Source organism: Athene cunicularia (genome assembly GCF_003259725.1).
Source record: "Athene cunicularia isolate RWA chromosome 10 unlocalized genomic scaffold, athCun1 chr10_part1, whole genome shotgun sequence".
In the NCBI taxonomy this organism is placed as follows: Eukaryota; Metazoa; Chordata; class Aves; order Strigiformes; family Strigidae; genus Athene; species Athene cunicularia.
The window spans coordinates 6,574,228-6,594,188 of NW_020799112.1; the positions used below are offsets into that span (position 1 = coordinate 6,574,228).

The 19,961-nt window shown below is 37.0% G+C and overlaps 1 protein-coding gene across 11 annotated transcripts in view; it reads right to left on the minus strand.

Moving 5' to 3' along the window:
* Positions 1 to 19,961, minus strand: part of TJP1 (tight junction protein 1) — a 192,205-nt gene that overhangs the window by 13,688 nt on the left and 158,556 nt on the right. For 8 of the 11 annotated variants that reach the window (XM_026855876.1, XM_026855874.1, XM_026855882.1 and 5 more), the window contains 16 exons: positions 19,723 to 19,867; positions 13,541 to 13,677; positions 11,014 to 11,119; positions 10,040 to 10,190; positions 9,380 to 9,488; positions 8,557 to 8,776; positions 7,985 to 8,169; positions 7,770 to 7,865; positions 7,183 to 7,265; positions 6,084 to 6,294; positions 5,446 to 5,546; positions 3,899 to 4,252; positions 3,224 to 3,475; positions 1,556 to 2,455; positions 1,131 to 1,225; positions 418 to 642 (listed from right to left, as the gene is read on the minus strand). In XM_026855876.1, the coding sequence (XP_026711677.1) occupies positions 418 to 642; positions 1,131 to 1,225; positions 1,556 to 2,455; positions 3,224 to 3,475; positions 3,899 to 4,252; positions 5,446 to 5,546; positions 6,084 to 6,294; positions 7,183 to 7,265; positions 7,770 to 7,865; positions 7,985 to 8,169; positions 8,557 to 8,776; positions 9,380 to 9,488; positions 10,040 to 10,190; positions 11,014 to 11,119; positions 13,541 to 13,677; positions 19,723 to 19,867 (3,370 nt within the window). The remainder of the gene's footprint in view (positions 1 to 417; positions 643 to 1,130; positions 1,226 to 1,555; positions 2,456 to 3,223; positions 3,476 to 3,898; positions 4,253 to 5,445; positions 5,547 to 6,083; positions 6,295 to 7,182; positions 7,266 to 7,769; positions 7,866 to 7,984; positions 8,170 to 8,556; positions 8,777 to 9,379; positions 9,489 to 10,039; positions 10,191 to 11,013; positions 11,120 to 13,540; positions 13,678 to 19,722; positions 19,868 to 19,961) is intronic. The other 3 variants (XM_026855877.1, XM_026855884.1, XM_026855878.1) reach the window with 1 other exon arrangement.

A 19,961-nucleotide genomic window follows, 5' to 3' on the forward strand; every position in this document is an offset into this window, starting at 1 on the left:
AGGCTCAGTTTCCTAATGTTGAACATGGCTAACATGTACAAGCCTGTCTGCAGAATAAATGTAAGCAAAACAGGAATAAACCAAAACCTTTGCTTTGAAAGATGTTCAAGCACTCAGTATTAGTTAGACCAAGGAAATACTTTGTTATGTTCTGTTAGTAAGTGGTAAGCAAAAGTAGTAACATGAAGGTCCTGAAACCTACAAAACCAAGATTAATTTACCAAAATAAAGAGTTATGCAGTTATGTGTTTTCAAAATAAAGTTACATCTAAACAGAGAAACTGACTTCGTGAATATAAAATAATTAATTAGATACCATGAACCCCCGGAATTCCATTGACAGAGGCAGAATTTCTGTTTTAGTCCTATATGCCTCCCTCCTTTTTCAAATTAAGAAAACAAATCCCTCAAACTTACTTCGAATAATTGGTGAAATTCAGCTGATTCTGCGAATGTATTGGTTTAGCAGGCTCAGAATGATGGCTGGCAGGAACCTGGGCAGATGGCTTATTTTCAAAACTCCTGCGATCAAAGTACGAGAGCTGCTTCCGATAATACTCTTCATCTTCTTCGGGATCATAATGATTTGAACGCACAATATCTTCAGGTGGCTTCACTTGAGGTCTCTGAGGTTCTGGGGCCCTAATGAAGAATAATAACATACAGTTGCCTTGTGCAGTTCAACAAGCATAAGTACAGAAATTAAAATTCTATTTTATAATCTAGCCAGTAATAACCAACTAGAATATAATTCTTATAACTGCACACCTTATTAACCTATAGTGCATGGAAAATGGATAGCTGTGACATAACAAGGAAAGAAAATCCTTATTTCCCTTTTACCTTACCTTTTCCTTTTTGTTTTACTTTCCAACTATAATAATTGAACATAGAAAAAGAGTAAGATGGAGATATTGGCTAAGTTCTTCTGTGAAAAAACATAGCATGTCCTACCCCCACTTCCCAACAATCATGTCCGTGAGAACTATGCTCTGCCCTGCTATTGACACAGAAATCATACTGAACACTCCAACACTCCACAGTTTTCAGTTCAAACCACTAACATGTGTTTTCTGAATATACTAATTTCACATTGAAAACTACATTTAATTAATCAGTTTCACATCTACCTGTAAGTCGTTTTGTCATGTTCATACTGGCTTTGAGAAGTTGGTTTTGGACCACTCGCAGTTGTGAGTATAGGTTTAGGTGCTAGTTCTGGAGGCTGAAAAAGAAAAGCACAGCATATTCTCTTACATTCTAACATATAGAAAGATACAGCACTTTATGAGTACGAAAGTAAGACTGCCCACCCTTCCCCCAAAAGGAAAACCAGAATGAAATACTAGTGAAAGATGAAGAGTTTTCAGCATAGCAAGATCCCCTTCACTGTTTCCACAAAAGTTTTCAGCTTCTGCTTTTAAAACATACTGCAGTTAGGTTGCTAACAGGCCATTCCACAAGCAGTAAACCTTTCTTTCCAAGACAGTATTTCACTTCTTGCAGTGTAGCTTCATTAGCAAAAAACAGGCATGATAAGACTTAAATGACTTACCTTGACAGCTGACGTATCACTTGGGTCCTTCATTTTTTCCAAAGATGGTGATCTTCTTCTTTCAAATATCTTAACCCTACTTCGCACTGACTGTGGTTTCATGGCTGGATCTTCTTCTTCCTCTGCTAGAGATGGTGGTGTAGGCAGTGGCTTACTGTTTGAAGGCAAAACTTCTGGTTTGGTTTGTGATGAAGGAGGAGGAGGAAGAGAAACACCTGAAGTGCTATGAGAAGGCTCATACTGTCCAGGTTTAGCATTATAAGCTTGAGGACCACCTTGTTCATAGCTCCTTATATGTGGATCAAAGTACTGCTTCGGTTCAGGAGATCGAGATATGGCTGACTGGTATGGCTGAGCTTCTTGTTTGTATCTACCGTGCGTGTCATATCCTACAGTATGTTGATCTTCATATCGCACTTGTGGTAAGCTGAAGTTTTTGGGTGCGTGCTCATAGCGAGGTCTGCCATCATAGCTCATTGGAGGGGGTTCCTCAAAACGAGGTTGTGCTGGATAATAGCTGCGTTCTGTGCTCTCTTCTATATTTTGTCTGGAATCAAGATCCCTAGGAGGCTGGTTTTCATAAGCTGTTCTTGTTTGGTTGTAGGGCTGTTTTTCATCATAATATGCCCAGTGCTCCTCATAGGGAGGCACACGGTCATCATAATGTAAGCGAGGGTCATAACCACGAGAAAATTGATCTACATAGTTTGTGGAATCATACCTATATGTTGACTGTTCATAGTCCCTACTCGGTTGTTTTTCTGCATACTGAGCCTGGGATTCATAGATCAGATTTGGATCCCTTTCCTGTCTCTGTACTGGGTGATTAATTGCTGTCTGTTTTAAGATGTAGCTTTGTCTGGATGCTTCTTCATTAATATATGGATCCTTTCGGTATACCTATTAAAGAGAGAGGCATACTTTTCAGTTAACATGAAGAGTAACTGCAGCTGCATTTGAAATGTAGTATTTTAAACAAACCTAAGTTCTAAATATTAGCTCTAATTTTCTTTAAAAGTGGGATAATTTGATGCACTTTTTCGCAACCACAGGAAGCTGAATTTGGTGATTCAAGAGATCCCTTCCAGTCCTATATTTAAGCAAAGACACGTAAGTAGATTAAAGGAAAAGACACAGATATCAGTCCCATCTTTCGGGGAGGCACACATACTTTTTTGCAGGGAGTGGGAAGAGTGGAAGTAAATTAATTTACATGTTTAAGTTAGTTCTAGCATTTCTGAGGAAGTACATAAAGTCACCCAACAAACTGAATTCATCTTCATGATCAAGGATTTGGCATGATTTCAAGCATAAAGAGATCTAATGTCATTTTAGGGAAATAACAGTTTTTCTTCAAGGCCACATTAATAAACAGGAGAACACTGACAAGCTAAAAAAAGTCACACGCAAAGTAAAATCAAAATACAGAATGCAACCTTTTTAAAAAATGTCATCTTTTTGAGAAGTGAAAAGTATATAGTTTGAAGCCATGCACACAAAACATTAGATAATGCTTAGCAGTTCAGATGCACTGTTTTTTTGTAACCTGCATGATCACTTACAGGAAAAAAAAATTAGAAACAGTTCTCCACATAAGGGCAAAACAAAAAGATCATGTGCTAGCTTGATGTATAGCAGGAAATCAGCGCAACAATGTGGCACAGGTACCTTTGCTGGATCTATACGCGGCGATAAGGATGATGGCTCTTGATCTCTTACGACTATATGAGCTCCCTCAGTACTTGATGTTCTTAAGGGGCCCGCTTGTGGTTGATAAGAGTTGTAAGGAGCAGCAGTAGGCTCCTCCAGTCTGACATTACTTAGGTTTACATTAGCATTTACTGCAGAGGTTGATGAGGTTGCAGGGTTTGATTCAGGCGACGGGGAAAGGTAAGGGACTGCAGGTGAGGCTTCTGCTTTCTGTGAAGTGTTTAAAATATTTTAAATATACCGCTATTGAATCACTGTATGACTTTTTGATTTATATTAAAATAATTTAAATGATGTTTGATCAATGCAGCTAGATGTAGAATGAAATGTATTGAAAGTATCATGCACTAGGACTTCCAGAAATTCATTATCTTGAAGATTAAAAAAAAAAAGCAAAACATTTAATCAAAGTAGAATGGCCCTTCAATTCCCCTCCTGTCATAATGAGTCACTAGAACAGGTAGGGCAAGCTGATTCTCCAATTCATTATAACATATTATTGTTGCTGTTGACAGATTCATGTATGCTGCTCACAATACTGGTAAGTAGACTGTAAACACAGATTTCTTGTTCAAGAGAACTTGCAACCTGAAGTAAATGTATAGTGGTGAGTGTATAAAGTTACTTTCTTACCGGCTGAGTAGTAGTAGTTTTAAATCCTGAAGAATCTATTCTGAGATTTGGCTGTGGCTGAGCTTGGGATGCATAAGTAGGGTAAGTTTGAGTTTCATGATGCATTCCAGAAGAATCCTCTCTAACAGGTTCAGAAGAACGTGTAATAGCAGATTCAGGAGGAGTCCCAACCTCATCATTCAGAGTTTCATCCAGTTCTTGATCAGTATAAGCACCCCCTTCTGTATCTGTGTCTTCATAATCAGATGTGTGTCTACTGTCTGTGCTGTACATAGAATATTCACTACCAGGAGCTGAGAGGTAAGAAAGGCGGTCATCATGTAAATCAAGGTCATCACTTGTAGCACCATCTGCCTGTGTCAAACAAAATTAGAGGACACACTTACTGAAATACCTTGACAGAATGCCCTTTTTCTTGCAATGTAAAGCTAGAAAATTCTTTTTTTGTGAATAATTAAGAACTGAACAAATGGAATGCATCTAGTCTTGTTCTGAACCACAGTAGAGATTCTGGTAGTTAAAGTTAGTTATATTCCAAATCCAGCAGCACAGCAACAGTATGAAAATTCAACAATTCTGAATAGGATAAGGGAGGAGAAATCAAGTTTCACTCATCGAAGATGTTAAGCTTACACCTAAAGGCCTTTTCTGCAATCTAGCTCTTTGAATCATTTTACTAAAGGGTCAGATGACCGTCAATGTAAGGAAGGGTTAGCGCACAGCATCCACAGAAATCAAAATGTTTGGAAAGATACAAGCTGCACTTTGAAGTCATATAATGATACCGAAATCATTAACTTGAAGGTAGATATAGTGAGGGGAAAGGAGCTCACAATACAAACAGAAATAGATGATCCAAATATTAAGAAACATGTAGCAATATCTGATTCATCATTTGCTTACTTGTAGTTGGCACTCCGCTTGGTATCAGTTCTTCAAGAGGGCGACTCTTATGTGCATGGCGTAACATGCAGCTTGAGAAGCCAAGTGGAGTTTTAGTGAGGAACACAGAATACTAACTTGTGGGTTTGCATCTGTGCTCTCACAACTGAGAGAACACAGTTCTCAGAAAGGTCAGAAAGAACATGAATATGCCACCTGCTTTTATATTAACAAGAAAGTAATTCATCATCAGGCAATCCCAGCCCCTAGTACTAATGCAGCAGAACACATAGAATTTCTTTCAAGAAAATGCATCCTATCATCACAAAGTCTTCAAAGCAATAATATATGCTCCAGTTACCAGCGGCAATAGGCAAATGCTCTCATTTACTACACTGCTACATGCACAAGGACAACTGTACAACCTTCATTAACAGAATAACTGCACTAACGTAGTGACAAATCAGTTTTGAGCAGTTCACACAGCCATGAGGCATTACTACTTTAGATCTTCAAATGATGGTTAAAGTGAAGAGGAAAAAAGGAAAACAAGCTCCATTCCACAAGTATCAGCCCATATCTATAATACCAGTAAGAATGAAAAGGACAAAAAACCTCTTATAAATACAGTTTTGTCATTTCTTCCCAAACATATTATTTCTTACCTTCCCTTCTGAAACCCACACTAGTTGGTTCTGTTGTTGCTGAATTGCTTCTTTTAGAGCTCCATACCATCCTTCATTCATTGAATTCAAGTTAATGGTAGCTAGAAGTACAGCAGGTTAGTCTGACTTACAATTTCTGCAGAATTATAAAAAGGATCTGTACCACCAGTAATAAAAGCAATATAAACTGGTAGGTTAAAACTATGCAGTTTAAATAGTAATGTAAATATTAGTGCTTAAACCAATCTTAAAGCCTAACATGGTCTGGGATATTTTATCCCATAAGAAATCCTGAGTTAACAGTAGAGTGAGGCTTTGGTTTAGCCAAAAAAAAAAAAAAAAAAAAAAAATTATATCATCTTCCTATTTATCCAAGTATTTGATTTTGGCTAATGATCCCGAAAAGCCACCAGATCTATTAGAAATATCATTCTGATGCTTCAGATTGCTTTACATTTGTGCAGTCATGTGCAAACGATGCACACATCAGTGAACTATTTGCTATTGAATGGGGGACCCTGAACAAGTCAACAACTGCCTGACTTGGTCCAGTTGCAAAGAAGTCTGGAGTAAAAAGTTACTCTCATCTCACCTCCCCCTTCCTCTCAAATACAAATCCAGTATATCTAATTACTTACTTGTAAAGAGATGGTGGTTATTTTTGCGTAGCTTGTGAGCTCTTTCATATAGCTTTCTGGCACTTTTTCGTGATTCTGGGCACAACCTCATTCTCATAGTCTTTACACCCTGCTTAGAATCAGGGTTTAGGAACACTACAATAGGATACCACTGGGCATAATTCAGACGGTCCACTGCATTAGGAGTGACATCTAATAAAGCATGTTTGTCCTGTTGTGATAAAAAGGACAGAGGCAAGAAAGTGAATCACTTACATAGTAGATTTGTGGGTTTTTTCCAAACATCCCCCCCCGTTTATTTTGTATTGCCATTCTCTGTATTGATTTAAATTATTTTCCTATTTGAATAACAGAATAATAGAAGCCAAACCAATTCCAACACCAGGGTATGTATGCACATACATCTTGAACTACAGGACTCTGTAAAACTATAAGCTTTTTAAAATTTAACTCCGTATTTAAAAAACCCTTCTCCTCAAAAGAAAGCAAGCACTAAGGTAAAAATAAGCAATTTCCTATTAGTATTCTGCTAATAGAAGGAAAGATTGAAACACAAGACCTAGTCTCATTACACACCTTCATCTTCCTTTAAAAAAAAAAAAAGTCACTCTGAACACAAGAACTTGTCCAGCTTTCATCTTAGCACAAGATTCCTCAAGCAACAGCATGCAGTATCCCCACTTGGCTGCTAGAATAGCTTCCTGCCCCACTCCACTACTTGGGCATTTGAAAGGCTTGCAGTTTAAGTAAGGAAATAAAAAGGCGAGGAGTAGAGCCTTGTATCATGAACTGATGTCAGAAATTTTAAGGATATTAAGGAAGGACCCTTTCCCCTAGTCCTTTACGTGAAGGAGTAAACAGCTTAAAGCAGCTTTAATGGAAAGAGGACAACACTCCCTGGAAGAATCTAGATTTACTTCCAGGCTGCAGTTATTAATGGGGAAAAAGAAAGGGGTAATGCGTTGTTCTTTTTTTTAATTAACCAATAGAAACATGAGAAAGTAATTTTTAAAGGAAACACACTAATTATTCTTCTAAATTTAAAACACCTGGCACTTTTACTCTTCTTGTGTACAGTGACAATAAAAGAAAGACTTACTCTATCAATTATCTGTTTTATAGTATGAAGACGAATAATGCCGGAACTACGTTGGTCAGTACCAGCATCTCTTGGTTCACTTTCTGGTAAAGAGGACACAGTAAAAATCTGTTGTAAGTTTCCAACATATTCTACATTCTCTCTTTAAAATGTAATAAACCATTTCATAGCTCAAATTGTCAATTCAGATTGAAGACAGTCCTCCTGCTTCAAAAACTTACATGAAAATCTACCCACCAATTTGGCCATAAAAATCACTACATCTTTACAAAAGCACTTAGAAATAGGATAAGTTATTAAATTAAATATTAATTATAACATAATTCATGAATTATGAATATATGAATGATATATGAATTATAAAGAAATTTGAGAAGGATATACGTAGAACTAATACTACTTTTATCTTCAGAGAATTATCAGCAACCAAACAGTGAAAGCTTATGTCTAGCCTGTTCCTTTACACTGTCAAGATCTGGTTAAACATGTTAACAGCTAAAGCAGAAACAGCTGTTGTAGAAACAAACAACCCAGCAAAAGACAGTTGACCATTTCTTAACTGCAGAAAAACCTGATCTCACACTTACTTGCAATTTGAAAGATATCTGGTTCTTCTCTAGCAAGTTTCTCCCGTGCAACATCAGCTATTGGACCAAAAATCGTTACAGGTCTGAGAAACCCAGCTAGAGTTGAAGGGAAAAAATGTCAAACATTATTATGCAAGATACTCTTAAACACATAGGCTAATACAAAGCAAACCACACAAACTTGTTAAGCTGCAACAGTAAGAATAAAGCCATACCTTCCCGAAGAACAACTCTTTCATAGGCAGGAAACTTTGTCTGAACAGGTTGGGCAGAAAGATCTTCTCTACTTTTTCGGAGATTTCTTTTTGAGCTACGCAAACCTCGGAATCTCCAAAAATCCGCTCGATCTCCTCCTGCTGTCTTTGGAAGCGTGTACTGTACGCTAGCTAGTTGCTCAGCTCTAAGGTGACAACAAATCTCAACCAGTTATCAAGGAAGCCAGCTTCGGAAGTAATGCTTGACTAGCAAGCTTATCCTTCCAAAAAACACTACCACCTGCTAAATCAAACTTTCGCTGTTGAACTACTGAGGCTGATCACATTTCTGAAGTTTTATTTAGCCTTATCTCTTGTACTGAAAAGAAAGTTTTAAGGCTTTTGTGGACTGTACAAGAGCCAAAAGCAAATCCACAGATCAGATATTTAACTTCAATTTGTTTTAACACTTTGTCACTTTCTGACAGTTCTATAAACTAGCATCCTTGCAGACAAATCCAATCATTCATTATACAGATGTAGAATTTAAAACTGTAGTTCTGAACAGCAATTTAATTATGTGAAGATCGTACCTGTTTTTGTTAGGTATGATACCTCTTTCAACTTCCTTATGATTCTTGCCAATTCGAATTGCCAGCCATGAACCCAGTTTGCCATTGTACAGAGTATCCACCACCCGGAACACTTCACCTTTGTTGAAACTCAGTCCGTAAGGAGATTCCTTTTCATATTCAAAATGAGTTCTGATATAGAAAGAATCCCCTACATCAGACTCAACAATGCGACGATAAACTGAAAAATGAAAAAGTATAAGAAATAATTACCTAAGTTTAAGTGATGTCCTAATGCTCACAAGAATTACTCAAGGCAGTGCCTCATCTTAGTTTTCTTTGTTTTAATATAGAGTATAACTTCAAGAAGCCTTGATGTCTCAGAGCTGCTCTATTTTAAGCAGCATAGCTATTAATAGCATACTCTACCAACATAAATTCAACTTCCATGGTCAATAATTTGGTGCTAGGTCAAGCTTAATTCATTTTCCCTGAAAGGAATAAATCTTACTAAGAAAGAAGTTTGTGTGTGCACACACAGTGTAATCACTCATTTTCAACAGCATAACTACAACAGACTGTCCTGCTCCCCCCAAGGTTTAATGTCAATACTTTTGTCAGATGCTAGGGGTTATTCTTGGTGTTTTTTGGGGGGTTGTTTTGAGATGGGGGTATACTGTTACAATATCAAGCTCTCGTCCATTTGTAGTAGTAACCTATCCCAAAGCCAACAGTCTTCATAAGATGCCAATTTCACACAAGTCATAAATTTGTCATTATTTGCTATACTGTTTGTGTTGTTTCAAGCAGTCTACTACATTGCTCCCAATATACAAATATTTACCATCTTTCTTCTTTTGTGCCAGAATGGTTACTTCTTCGCCTTTAGGAAGGTCAAGCAAAAAAAGGACAGCTTCTTCTCTGATGATATTTGTGAAGTCTACATTATTTACCTGTTACCAATGAAGTAATCAGTTTGATTTAGCATACAACATAGTAACAGAGATTTAACTATACAATGGAAAAATCTAGAGCAATTTATTTCTACCTTTTTTTTTTTAAAAAAAAACCCCTCAGTTTCTTACATACACATCAAGTGCATGTATCTCAAGATGTCTCCTGTACCTCTGAACAGTCCCTCTTTATTTCTTGATAAAAGCAGAACATCTAGAATAGGTAGCTTTTAATTTTATATTCTTTCGATCAATATTATGGAGCACCTATAATGACAAATAATATACACAGCCCTCTAACAATTTAGTGACCCAGCAGTCAAAAAACCAAACAACTTTATCAACTGAATTAGTCTAAGAAATTGGATGTAAAACTTACCAACCCTCCTAGCAACAGTACAGTAGCAGGAGATTTTACTGCTATTAAGTCATCTAGTAAGTACATAAGGAAAAAATTTGTATGAAGTATAAAGGCTATATATTCAATGCTACAGAAAGAAAACCTTCTTTGGTACAACAAAGCATATGTATTGTTATTGGTTTTGACATACCCTGAGAATCTGGTCCCCTTCCTCTAATCCTTCTTTCGCTGCAGGGCTGTCTTCCAGAACACCAGCTACAAATATGCCAACATCATTGCCACCTGCTAGTCGCAAACCCACACTATCTCCTTTTCTGAACTTTACCAGTTTCATGCTTGGCCTAGAGATTGAGAAAACATTCCACTTAGAGATGTAATAACATAAAATATCCTGGTAAATCTGAGACTGAACACATGCAAAATATTTTGCCTATCATTCCCATTACAGAATATTATGCTATGCATAGCATTTACTGCTTATCAACTGCAGCATTACAATACACTAATTAGCAGCACTTCAAAAACCCACCTGTATTTACTTGTTTAGTGGGGTTTGTCTTATGCTCATAGAGTGATTTAAGTGAGGTGCTCTGACATTCTCTTCCAAGAATGTTCCTCCTTTTAAAGAGTTGTGCTGCCATATAGATTTATTTTGGCTCTAAAGAGATTAAGATGAATTTGAGTCCAAAACAAACTAGGATCTATTCTCATGTACACTAAAGTCCATAAAGGAGATCCCAGTTAAAGTAGACTAATTTCTATGTCATGACTCTGCACATTTCTGTAGTGACCCTTTATTTATTATTCTCCATTTATTACGAAAGAATATACTACAGTATCTCCTCTCTCTGGAGATAGGGATAGAGCAGGAGGGGTGGGGGTACCCAGGGTAGGATAAGCACTGCAAATTCTTTTCAACAGCTGATCACTGCAACTGCTTATTACCTAAAAAATTAATAGACTTAAAAATGGTATATATCACAAGTATCAACAAGGCTCAGGAATAGACCTAAATTCTTCATCCTAGTACTTCTGAACAGAAGTGTGAGGACAGCATATTGGACTTTACATAAGACCATTTATGCCAGTTACTCATCACCTTGGATAAAAACTTGGTTTGCTCAAGGACCAGGCAGATTTGAATAGAGTTCAGAGTTACATTACCGAAGCATTCCATCTTCATGGGTTGAATTTGGTAAAGGACCATCAGATGGACTGACTGGTAAATCCACATCTGGCTGACCTCCTTGTGCATACACTGGCTTTGGTTCTATTAAAATATCAAAACATTTCAAATGTCCATTTGGTCATTTAAAAATGCCTAACTTTTAATTAAGAGCTCAAAGACTTCTTCCAATAGCCTTCCTCTACCCCTCTTAAACCCACTTGGAAGTGAAATATTAGAAACTGTACAACAGAAGACACTCTCATCATGTCATTCAAAGCACATGATTACCAGCCTAATTATTGTTTCAGTAAAAGTCCCAAAACCTTCTTAGTATTTCATTAAGTACTCTGAACACTGTAAAACTACAAGAACTAGAAGGCTTCATACTTGGAAGACCACCTTCAACGGTGCTGTTTCTCACGTTGATTTATCTGACGTAACATGTTCATTATCCATTGGCTCTCCTCCCTCAAGATTTCAATTTTTGAAATGAAAATACCACAAAGTCAAACTACTGCTGCATGCCTTGAGGTTGGCAGATTTCAACACTTACTTTAGTCCAATTGGTGGTTCTTAAAAATAAACATTTACTATGGCTCTGCTTCATAGATTCTCTAGAGTCACTGGGAGCAAACTGACACTGCAGTCTTCCCTCAATAACAAACTTTAATAGGGTCTCTTTGTGTTTAGGGCCTCTTTGTATTTAGGGCTTATGTCTGCATACTTGAAAAAAGTTGATTTCCAACTAGGCTGGCTTTAATATTCCTGATCTTCCCAACAACTGTGCTGTCTTACTTTTCAAATCACTGAACAGACTAGTTCGAAATTGGGATTTTCAGACAACAATCTGGTAATAACACCTTTTCTAATGTGACTTTTGTCCTTACCATACAGTATCATTGCATTTTCCTTTAAGTCTTTAATGAGCCTTTTCCAGCCTAAGGCTCTGATGATCCCTCTAGACAAATAACTCCCCTTCCACCCTCCTTTGAAACAATCAACCCTAACAGTCATCTTGCCCTTAATCTAAGCAGCAAACTGTCAGAGATTCTACTAACTACTTTTCTAACCACATCTTCATTACAGTCTTTGAAAGACCCTCGTTTCCCTAGAGCTTTCTGTGAGGCTGTTAAAGGATTATGCCCTTTACTGCACCTTTTAATCTCAGATTTTTTATAATGTCAAGGTAATTTTATCTGCAAACACAAATTTAAATATTATCTTTATCTACTGGCCTATATCTCCTCTCATGCAAACTAAGTATTTCCATGCATCTTTCTATTCAATCAAGAATGGAACATTTCTTCTTCCCCACTAACCAGAAAAATCCTTGCAGTATTTACTACTTGTTTGCCTCTCCCTCAAACCAATTATTAGTACATTACTTTGAATTAAAAGTCATTTCAAGGGTCTCCTGTCCTGGCTGGCTTTGTATTATGCTAATTATTAATCTTCAGTATCTTACAGAAATACAGAATTCATCTTTCTAATCTCACTGCTACATCTTTTTCCTATCTTGGCAAATAAAAACTTACTTCATTTGCACCTTTTCATACCACCACTGCAAAAGGTCACCTCCTATGACAGCCTTTTTAATAATGGCTGCTGCATCAGAAAACCTACTGTTTTCATCTTCTAGATCTTTCAGAGTCTATCAACATCATAACTCTTCCAATTCTTCACTGAGCTACTGAATGCTACATGCAGAACTGTCACTGTTCATTCCTTAAGTCTTCAAATACTTTCAAGCTTGAACGTGCATTTTCTCATTCTACCCAGCCTTTCAAGAACAGCTCCCGCTAACCATCTGCATAGGTCCTCTTTCTCCACTTACAATTTCACTAAAGAGCCTCATTCTGTAAACAAAAATTTATAAGTTAGCCTGTCCAGAACAGCATTCTGTCACAGTATCATCTTAGGTTCCTTCTTTTTTACACTAACTGGCTTTTAGCTGCTGCCATTTAGTTTATCCTTCCTTTTCAGAAAAGAAAAAAATATTTTGTTCCGGTTTTATTAGTTGTACTGCACTTGTTGAAATACCTTCTTGGTCCATGACTGCAGTTAGTAAGTGCCACAGCAACCAAGCATTTCAGAGTGCTTTCAGTTGTTGGGAGTTGGGAACAGTAGTTCTAAACAGGCTTAACTATACCCACGTTTAAATACAGCCTGCCGTAAGCAACAGTCTACTGCTCGACTCTTGGAAAAGAAATGACAGATTTTAACCCTGCTTCAGAAATCAGGACAAAACTCTTTATAACCATCAGCTACAAATACAGCTCTAAACACTGACATTTGACCCCTATATAACAGGCAGGCCCCACAGCTTGGGTTTTCAGGCTGACACTAAAATATAAGTGGGATAGATAAGGTTATGAAAACTGTTCGTATTCAGAAATAAAAATAATTAGGACGTGGTCTGTTTTAAGACTTTGAAATATTTCCACAAATATGCAATGGCATAAAGTCTTTACTGGTCATCCATTTTCAACAACATGCATAATTAATATATTTTAATGTTTTTACCTGGGAGTGGTGGAGTTTGTTTTTCAGTTCTTTCGACTGCCACCTCTTCCATAGTTTTAGAAATATCATCTGCATTCTTTACAGGTGTAGAGACAGCTCCTGGTTTAGTTATTCTCTCATCTTCTCTGCTTCGAAGACTACATTAGAAAAAAAATATTCCACTCTGCATATAGAATTGTTTCTATGACCTTGGCCTACTAAGACTAAAGGATAAATTCTTTGATTCACAAAATTCAGGTTTGGTGGGTAAGGAATACCAAGGTTTCATTCTTAGCCTATCAAGTTACTAATAATTTTTACCAATTCTAAATCTAGGCATTTTGTCCCTAACTTCATGTTAATAAAGGACTTCTCTAGATATGGCTATTTAGAAAGAGGAAGGACATGATGAAACAGACTACTCTCTGCCTCAAGCATCAAAGTCATACATGTGCTGCATATTGAAAGCTATATAAAAAAAAGACAAGAAAGGGAAAAAAGGGGAGAAGAGCAGTTACTATGTTCTTTTCCTCACCCCTCCCTGTAGAAATCATGGATTTTTAGACTTAATTCTTTGGCTTTGCTGTGGTCAAGCTAATTTATCTGCTCCCTTGTGTTGCAGCCACCCTGGCACACAAGTGCTGCCGGTATGGCTCTTGGTAGGGCTTTGCATAGATAAAAGGTAGAACACAAACATGCCCCCGATTTCTCAAGTCTTCAGATAGAATAAGATCTTCAATTCACAGCTATTACAAGACAGAAAGGCTTCTCACACACTCGGTCACGCATGTATTTAAGTAAAAAGCCAACTTGCTTTTCCTATACATGTTACAGTGTAAAACAGAAGTATATGACAAAAAAATTTTCTCTTGTTCTTTAAATGATGAGATCAACTAAAGCTCAAAAGAACAATTTCTCCTCCTTGATCCCAAAAGATTAAGGTTTTTTGTATTGTTAGACAGAGGTACAGCTGGTAGCAGAACTGAACAGAACATGTACTGTATGTCAAAATTTTAACTGTTACACTGATATGTTCCACAGCAAATATTCTAATAGGGTCAGAGTAGGTGAGAATTAATAAACAGCTGGAAAAAGAGAAATAGATCAATAAACCAAAGAATCTTAATTCCAGAACACATACATTCTAAAACAAAGTAGTAATGAGATGCTCAAAATAACTATTCAATTCCTGAGAGTTGGCAAATAAGCAAGGTTATAAAAGATATTTGAGAGAAGACAGACACATATCATAGCTTTTTATAAAATATCAGACATAATTGCCAAGGAGGTACTTCCTCAAAGTTAACAACAGCTTGGCCAGTAGGTGCAAGTCCAACTACTCTTATAAAGGAGAGGTCTGTACTGTGGGGGAAAAGTAAAGTTTTTCACTACCAACAGCTAGATGGTGCTACTAGGCAACAGTAAGTATCAGTTTCCATGAAGTACAAATGTATTAGAAAAAACATTATATAAAATACAGACTGCTTATTTTAATCAGAACTGATACTTCAAGAGTTGGAAGTATGACTTAGGACATCCCAACAAATTATCCAAGGTGTGCAAGAAAGAACAAAATAAATAGTAAATGTCTAAATACAAGCAGATCATGCTTTCCTGAAGCAACGTGAAGTTTGAAACATCAGAAATAAAGCTCAGCTATTCAGCCAAAACATACTAAGATTTTTCAGTACTTTCTTCTGCCAGTTTTCAAACTGTGGGCCTGTAGGCAGCAAAAAAACCCCAACCCAACAACAAAAAACTGCAATCATCACAACAATCTGGGAAGGCACTGGCACCCTTGCATTGTAAACAACCATCATGCTACAAGTTACCGGTAAAAATAAGTACAGTGGCCTAATTTTAAAAAAATCTTGATTTGTCCCTTTTTTATTCAGATAAATCCCTTTTTGGGGCTTCCAGAGTTGATCATAATGATGTTAAAGCACTACATCTAGCAAAATGAAAAGTAAAGATTTGTTCTTCTACTTTGTTCCCAAACCTCACTGACAAAAATTTTCTTATTCCTCTTTCAGATTTCCAGCCTATTTTAATTTGTGTATAAGATTAAGTACATAAGCTAAAAGCTTATGTATTTTACTTCCAGTATGAGACTGATATGGGACTGGACTCCTCACTTCCTTTAAGATTGTTCCTGGCTTGTTAAAAACAGGCACATAAATTTAACTGTTTAAATGCATACTAAGTGTCTTATAAACAAAAAAAGAGTCCTGTAGTAGTGTAAGTTACAACGAATTCCCCTCTCTGTCCAAGAATTTCTGGGTAATGAGCACTAGTTAACATGATATTACAGTAAATTTCCCCCATGAGCCCTCTCTACCTGTTTCCAAGTTATCTCCTAATGCTTAACAGAAGCATTATTCTGAAATAGTAGTATCTGTTTTGCTTTAAAAATAAGGCCAAAAATATTGCAGTTACTACAGAAGGACAAAAGTAATTGTACATTTCCTCTCCACATAGTCCAAAACCACTGTAATTATCTGAAGCAATAAGCTTCTAGACCGGGCTATGCATGTAGGCAAATACACCCTGTCAGCTTAAAATGGCTGCAAAAGGTCAGTTCTACTCTATATAACACAACAAAGTTTAAATTCAAAAAGCTGATAGAAATGCAACTGAGAACAATAGAAGAGTATAATTTTTCTTGATTTTGCTTAAATTGTCCAGTAAGCACTGAATATTTCACTTCGCAAGAGGAACAACCTGATGCTGTCGCTGGTTCCAGGTAAGGGAAACGTTAAAATCTGACTGCTGCACTTCCCAAGAGACAAAAGGTTTGTTCGCTGTGTGCTCTGTAATACTATTGTTTATCATCTGTGTTGTGTGAGGGCCCCCTTTACCTCACTTCCCCCTCTACTTCCCACCCCTCCCCTTTTTTTTCCCTAAGTATGCCTAACAAGCATTTAAAACAACCTGCTGTCGCAAAAATGCAGTCAAGCTACACACTAGTGCCATCAACTGTGGCTATTACATCAGAACAAAAGACTACTGTCTGCAACACAGTTAGAATGCTTGCTTGCACAAAAAGTTCTGAAAAATAGGAATACGTAGGCTCTTTACAAATGTGTTCTTAGCACATCTCAAACTGTTTAGCATGGGAAGACAGTAAGAGCTAAGAGAGGGCCAAGAGGCATCTTCCTAAGCACATTCAAAAATAGGGCTGATTTTTGTCCCATATTCCAGTTTTTCAGCTTGTTTTGAAAATGGACAGAACAACAAATCTCTCATGCTATATATAAATTGACAACTGTATTAGAGAAGTCAACTTCATGCTTCCAGAAATCATGATGACCTCTACAGGGATTTCTTCAAGCTACACCTGTCTTGCTGAGCCTGAACATGTATCACAAACCATCTTTGCTATTGGAGTAACCAGGTGAGGAAGGCAGCAGGAGAGAGTTCCTGAGTGGGAGTTCTTTTAAATGCCCATAGATGTAATCTGGCAGACTTGCCAGCACCTGGCTGTAAATGCCACTTTTCAGGATGGGTCACACCAAACACTTATCTAACTCAACAAGTTGTTACTGCCAGTAGTTAAGACCAGATAGGCAAGAAAGAGTACATATTATACCTCCCCAAAGTACTCTCCAACTTGGGGTGCGGAGACCTATTCTGCTCATTCTAGCTTTTTAAGTACAGCTGTTTAACAGACTATACTAAGTTGCCTTATGTTATCTGACATTCTATATTTAAGATGCACTTTTTCTCCGCCTGGACAGTTGTTGTTCTGCATATCTTTAAAATTATACATGTCTTTTAAAACTATACTTAACCTTTAAAACATGATCTGTGCAGAGAGCCTCTCCTCAAAGCCAGGACATATTTGTATCTTACATTTCACTTCATACCTAATTCAGCATCAGCTAGCTATAAATTTTCCAAGTCTCTAGGGCTATGAGTATTTATCTGTCCCCGGAGATTTGTAAGATTCATTCTCTGGATTCTTTTCAAGACTATGGATAATTTGCAATCCTCCACAAGTGAAAAAAAACATACAAGTGTAATTAGTCTTATTTATTAGTAAAATAAGAAGAACATGTTCCAGAATCTGAGTTTTAAAAGACTGTTCGAGAGACATCTATGAACTTCCTTTGGACTAGAGAAAAGTACAAGTGCTTTGACAGAATGTTCAAATAGCAACTGTGGAAATTCCACATCCAGGAAAACTGCAGGCACACTGGTGTACATACCAGTATGGAATATTGAAAGATGGACAACACATTGAAAACCCTGCCAGCATCCAAAGCAATGCTTCAGCAAGTCTGTTGGCAGGTTTCTGTACTATAGTGCACACCTACAAGTGTCAGTCTATAATTAAGCTTGGATGAAAGGACTAAGGATTCCCTTGGAATTTCTCTCCTGATTAACATAAGACACTTGGCAGAACAGGGTCTAAATAGAGACTCAACACCTTCAATACATTTTTAATGTCCTCCTTAAGCTCAGTTTGTGGACTTTTGGCACCTTTTCCTCCTCAGCTTGTTGTTCTCAAATTTTTTTTGACTCCAAATTTTTCACCAAATTATAAAAAAAAAATGAGGCAGTTGCAACTGATTTGATCTTACAGCAGATCTGAACTTGCACAAATAACCACTACAAAGAACAGCTGCTTTATCTTGTTTTTCTTTATGTGGCTCGGGGCCCAATTTTACTGATCTTGAAAGGGACATGTCCAACAGGAAGTCAATCCATGCCAAGGTAGCTCTTGTTCATAAAGTAGATATAGCGGATGCATTCGGAGTTGAGATAACTTCAAAGTTCCTTCTGAGGAAGGATTTAATTATTCTGACAGGGTAGTCCATAGGGAGGAAGTGACCATCTACCTAAGCCACTGTAATAGGACAGGAAAGCACTAACACTAGGCTAAGTCAGTCATCGTTTCAGTTTTGATAGATTTTTTTCTTCCCCTCCCTCCACAAGCCCTTTTCACACTGCATTAGAAATGCATGTCAAGAAATAAAGGTTTTAAATCTGAGAGAGACCTCATAACCATCACAATCAAATCCCTGCATCTGGGGAGCTGCTTTTAACTTTTTCCAATAATGGGGTTCCTACTTGGAAACAAACTTTCATGCCTTGTGGTCTCTCTAAGCAATATACATGGAAAAGAAGCAAAAATGTCTGTAATCCATAACCCCAACCAGGTGTACATGCAGGTAAGATCTGTCCTGCAGTTTTATTAACCCTTAAAAGACCCCCAAAACCTTGAAGGTATAAGCGTTATTTTCCTATCCAGCAAACAAAATGTTGTTAATAACCAATCAAGTTTTATGGAACAGCTAGCTGCAATTTGATTTTCAGAATTTTTAACAGCATCTAAAAATCTTCAAATACAGGCTCTGAATTTGAAAGTTGTGACATATCAGTTCTAACTTTTATTCCATCATCTATGAGCACTCAGAAGGTAAACTCTTCTCTTACAAACGTTTAGTAGATTCTGAAATCCAACACTGAAATTCTGTTTCAACAAATTAACGCCCATTTCCAGCAAACTGTGGAAATGCAAAACAGGACAGATTTATGTTATTCAGGATTAAAGTTTCACATAGCAGAAGAAAAAATTACACACTATAAAACATACTTCTTTCTGAATTCATGTAAAATAACACTTGCCTACTTCAGAATTACTGTGAATGTCCCACTGCCAAGTTCAAATATCAAAAGCTACATTTCAAAAGTGAAATTTGCTGTGTGATGCTCCTTTTTTTCAGGAATTAAGTATATTCAGAAACAAAAGATAACTTTTAAAGAAGGCTAGTGAGGAAAGTAAATAGCCTATGCCTAAATAAAGCAAAGATTTCAACAAGTTTACCCAGGTTGGACAGTCAATAGGGAACTCTGCTACTAGTCATCTCAAATATCCTTGCAGCTAACTGCTTTCTAAAACCAAAATATAATTGCATATGCTTCAATAACATATATAACTATCAAACTTATTGTCTTTCATACAATCATGCTCTAAGATTATGTTTAAAAAAGAGCTAACAACGAAGTTAAAAATTCCATTTCTCCTGAAGTCTAAAAAGATTTGGATCATTATCAGCTGCATCTCTTGACAGAAAGGATGCCATATTACTACTGCCATAGTTTTGCGTCACATTTGTCACACTCTGTAAATACAAGCACTCCTCCAACTTACGTCACATTAAATAGTTGAATTAAAAATAATACAATGCTGCCATCACCTGCCGTTGCTGGGCTGCTGTGGAGAATGTCTGGAATGGTCTGAAGGCTCTGACCTCTGGTCAGGAGATCGTGAACGACTGCGGCGGGGCCTGTCATGTGATCGGTTGGAATGATCTGATGCCAGCGACTGAATTTCTGAAATGTCTGTTAAATAAAAGTTGTTTTTTCATGAAATGACTGTAATTAAAATGGTGGTGTGATCTGCTCAAATGGAAATAAGCTTTTGCAAAGAATTTTT